This window comes from Penaeus monodon, chromosome 30 (genome assembly GCF_015228065.2).
Source record: "Penaeus monodon isolate SGIC_2016 chromosome 30, NSTDA_Pmon_1, whole genome shotgun sequence".
Classification (NCBI taxonomy): Eukaryota; Metazoa; Arthropoda; class Malacostraca; order Decapoda; family Penaeidae; genus Penaeus; species Penaeus monodon.
The window spans coordinates 32,216,328-32,219,892 of NC_051415.1; the positions used below are offsets into that span (position 1 = coordinate 32,216,328).

Here is a 3,565-nt window from a genome sequence, read left to right on the forward strand (position 1 = left end):
CAGAAAAAGGCTTACTCCTCTTACTCTTCACAGGTTTTTACACACCTCTTTGGTGATATCACCAACAACCACTTTATCGAGAAGAGCCGAGAAATCTGACAGCCATGGAGTACAACGCAAACGAGATAGCCGGATGGCTATTTGAGGCTGAGCAGGATTTTACCTTCGGGGCCAAGGCAGCAACCTGCCTGCATCCTGCCACGATTCAAGATGCTGCAACATCCAGTTCTCCCTTTGGTTTGTGTATTTTATACATTCTCTCTCTCTCTGTTCTTTCTTATATGATTTCAATACAACTGTTTAGAATTTGGAAAGGTTCCCTATAGTACTCCCAATCTGAGTCTGTTTCAATATTTAAATTTTTGTTGTAACAAACTCTCTCTTTCAATCTTAAACTAAACCCATTAAGTAATAGAACTTTGGACATAATTATTTTTTAGCATAAGATAAGATTCAAAATAGAACCCCTAATGTTGAACAGAATGTCTAAGTGGTAGTTACACTTACGCATATAATATTGGTGGCTCTGTCAGAACTACCTCATAATTTCATTATAAAAATAATTATGTATTTTCAGTACAGTTGTCAGTATCTAGCTTTGAGGAATAATGACAGTCCCTTTGAACCAAATATAATAAATATTTCAGCAAGCTCTTCCCTCTTATAATTGAGTAATGTCTTAGAAGATCATGACATTGTGATGTTAGTCCCCTTTTAAATTAGTGTAATGTGTAAAAGTTACAAGTTCCAACAGTATTTATTTCAGTTTGTGCTTATATCGGTGATTGAATGGATCAAGATTGGCAATAGATGTGCATGAATGCAAGAAAGAAAGAGGTTAGGGTGAGATATTAACAAAAGGTAAACTCAACTTGCAGAACTTCCAGACTGGATGGAGACCCGTGACAACTTGGGCCTCACCAACGATGGTCTTTTTGAAGATATCATGCTGCCAAATAACTTAAAAGATCTTCCCTCTACCACCACCCAAGTTCTGGCCTATGGCATGGAAGAGGAGGACTACAGCAATACCATCAAACCAGAAGACATGCTTGTCCCTCTGTCCGAACTACAGCCCCAGGAAAGTACCCCTCCGAGAATCTCAGTTCCAGTTTCTGAGCCACCCAAAATTACCATTAATGTGAAGAAGGTCATTGTACTACCTACAACAGCCATGAAGAACAAAACTGTTACAAACTTCAATATTCCTAAAGCTAGCAGTAATGTCCAGATGAATCCTGCTGTACCATCACAAAAGACCCAGCTTGCTCAGCCTGACAATCAAGACTCTAGTCTAGCTGAAGCTGATGATCTCCTTGATGAATGGATGAAAATAGTTGGGAATGAACCCCATTTGGGAGAGCTTGATTCATCAATGGTAGAAGATTTCCAAGACTTGCTCTCCCAACTGGAAACCCCTGATTCTCAGTTAGATACATCAGATGTCTCATCATGGGGATCAGAACCTGCTTCCCCTGTTTCCCTTCCATCGCCTGTACCATCCTGTGGAAGTGTCTCTCCAGCTCAGTCTAACAATGACTTGTCCTTCCTTAACATTTACTCACCAAAATCTGAGAAGTCTGGAGCTGGAGCATCACCATATGCAGTTTCTGAAGTCACGTGGAGTCCAAGTGAAGCATCCTTTGGAGTTCCTCCATCACCTCTTACCATCGACAAATCTGCCCTGTCACCAGCAGATGCAACACCCTTTGTTGAGGAAGATTGGAACAGATCAGAATTGCATTCTTATTCACGTTCTCCCTCCAAAAGGAAGTCACGTAAGGCGAGTGCTCGTGTAGCACCCTATCCAGAAAACAAACGTGAGCGTAAGAAGGAACAAAACAAGCAAGCAGCATTACGCTACAGGCAGAAAAAGAAACAGGAAGATGATGAGATAATGGCTAAAATAACTGCTGAAGAAGAAAGGCAGAAAGAGTTACAAGCAAGATACAAAAACTTGAAGCAGGAGTTGACATGTATGAAGAAGATTTTGAGGGAAGTCTTTATAGCTACAGGAGTTGTATCAGCTGATGCTTTCAAAAAGAAGTGAAAGGATCTCAGTACAAATTTCACAATAATGATTTTCTAGTAATTTGGCAGGATGGTGCATTGCTTGACATATAATAGATTCACAGGCAAGATGCTGTTTTGGCCCCTTTCTGTCCCTTAGGTTAAGATGGTGTCGGATTGAATGCATGGAGTGGAATGAATTGCATCCTTTGTGATGAAAGTTTTAAACTGGATGATAAGTTGAGGATACAGTAGATTCCACATCATGGTTCAACACAATACGAAGAACAAGACAAAAGTTTTGATCTTTAATTATTTGTTTCAGATGTTCAATGCATTAGGACTGGATAACTTTTGTCAGGTTCTGGATCATAATTTTTTTAATAGTATATTCAATTTTAATTAATAGATGTAGGTAATCTTTTATTTTATGGTATTTGTAGTAAAATCAGTAGTAAATATATAACCACCAATTTGTTGTTTTGTTGTCTACCTTAGGAAGGATATTCATCTGCAAAGCACTCTTAGTACACAAATGATTGGTTATTAATTATAAGTATTGTCAGCCAAACATTATTGACATAATTTGAAGACTTGTCAGTGATTGAAATGTTCATTATAGAAGACATCTAGAGTGTATTCCATTACTTTTAAATAAGGAATGAAAATGCACATAAAATATATTTTATGTGCAAATACACAGTTACAAATCTTTTATAAAAACAAATCAAAGCACTTTACTAAAGAGAATATCAAAGAGTCAGTAACCTGGGAAGTAGACCCAACAAACAAAGCAAAACCATTGTCTGTGATACTTTTCCACTTGCTTATAACCACTATGATAACATTATTATCTATTTTTATTAGCAGTTTGTATATCAGGTCCTGTGCAATATACAAGGAAGTTGCAGAGAGGAGATATATTGCAAGACTTATGTACATAGTAAGTTAAGATTGAATGCTTAATGCCCCAAGTTATAGTTATCCATCACCCAGTCATACATTATGCAGCACAAATCTTTGTAAATAAATAAAATTATGTAGATATAGACAGAGATAACCCTTTAAGTACTCCAATACTTAAATATTGTCCCTCAAGTATTGATGAATATACCCATAAGTACTCCAACAAAAAAAACTGTAAAGCAACCAGGATTACCTCTAATAGTACATAGTAAAGAATAGAACATGCTAGATGTGCCATCATCATGATTAAAATTGCTGTTGATAGTTTTGGAGCAGTTACCCTGTCGGTTACAGTTAACAGTAATTGGGGGTAGATGAATTGAATTGAAAGTTAGTGTGTATGTGAGAGAGAGAGGTTAATGGATGGGGCAGGGAGGAGGAATAGAGATAGAGAGGCATCATCATAGTTGAAGGCTGGATTATTGTGACCTAACTGATAATTGGAAACTATCAAATGCATCTGGGAAATGAAATGTAATTATCATCTAAATTGCTCCTTTTATTTTTCTGAAATATTTTGTATAGCCTTCTTTTATCAACATATTTTTGTGTTTCGTAGTATGGTTTTGATCCCCCACCCCCCCATGGA

The 3,565-nt window shown here is 37.2% G+C and overlaps 1 protein-coding gene across 1 annotated transcript; it reads left to right on the forward strand.

Annotated features, from left to right (window-relative positions):
• Positions 1–33: 33 nt before the first annotated feature.
• On the forward strand, positions 34–2,483 carry LOC119592721 (cyclic AMP-dependent transcription factor ATF-4-like; the record flags this gene model as incomplete). Its single annotated transcript, XM_037941657.1, is given in 2 exon segments — positions 34–237; positions 879–2,483. Coding segments are annotated over 2 exon segments (1,305 nt in total). The 3' UTR covers positions 2,051–2,483.
• Positions 2,484–3,565: the final 1,082 nt, after the last annotated feature.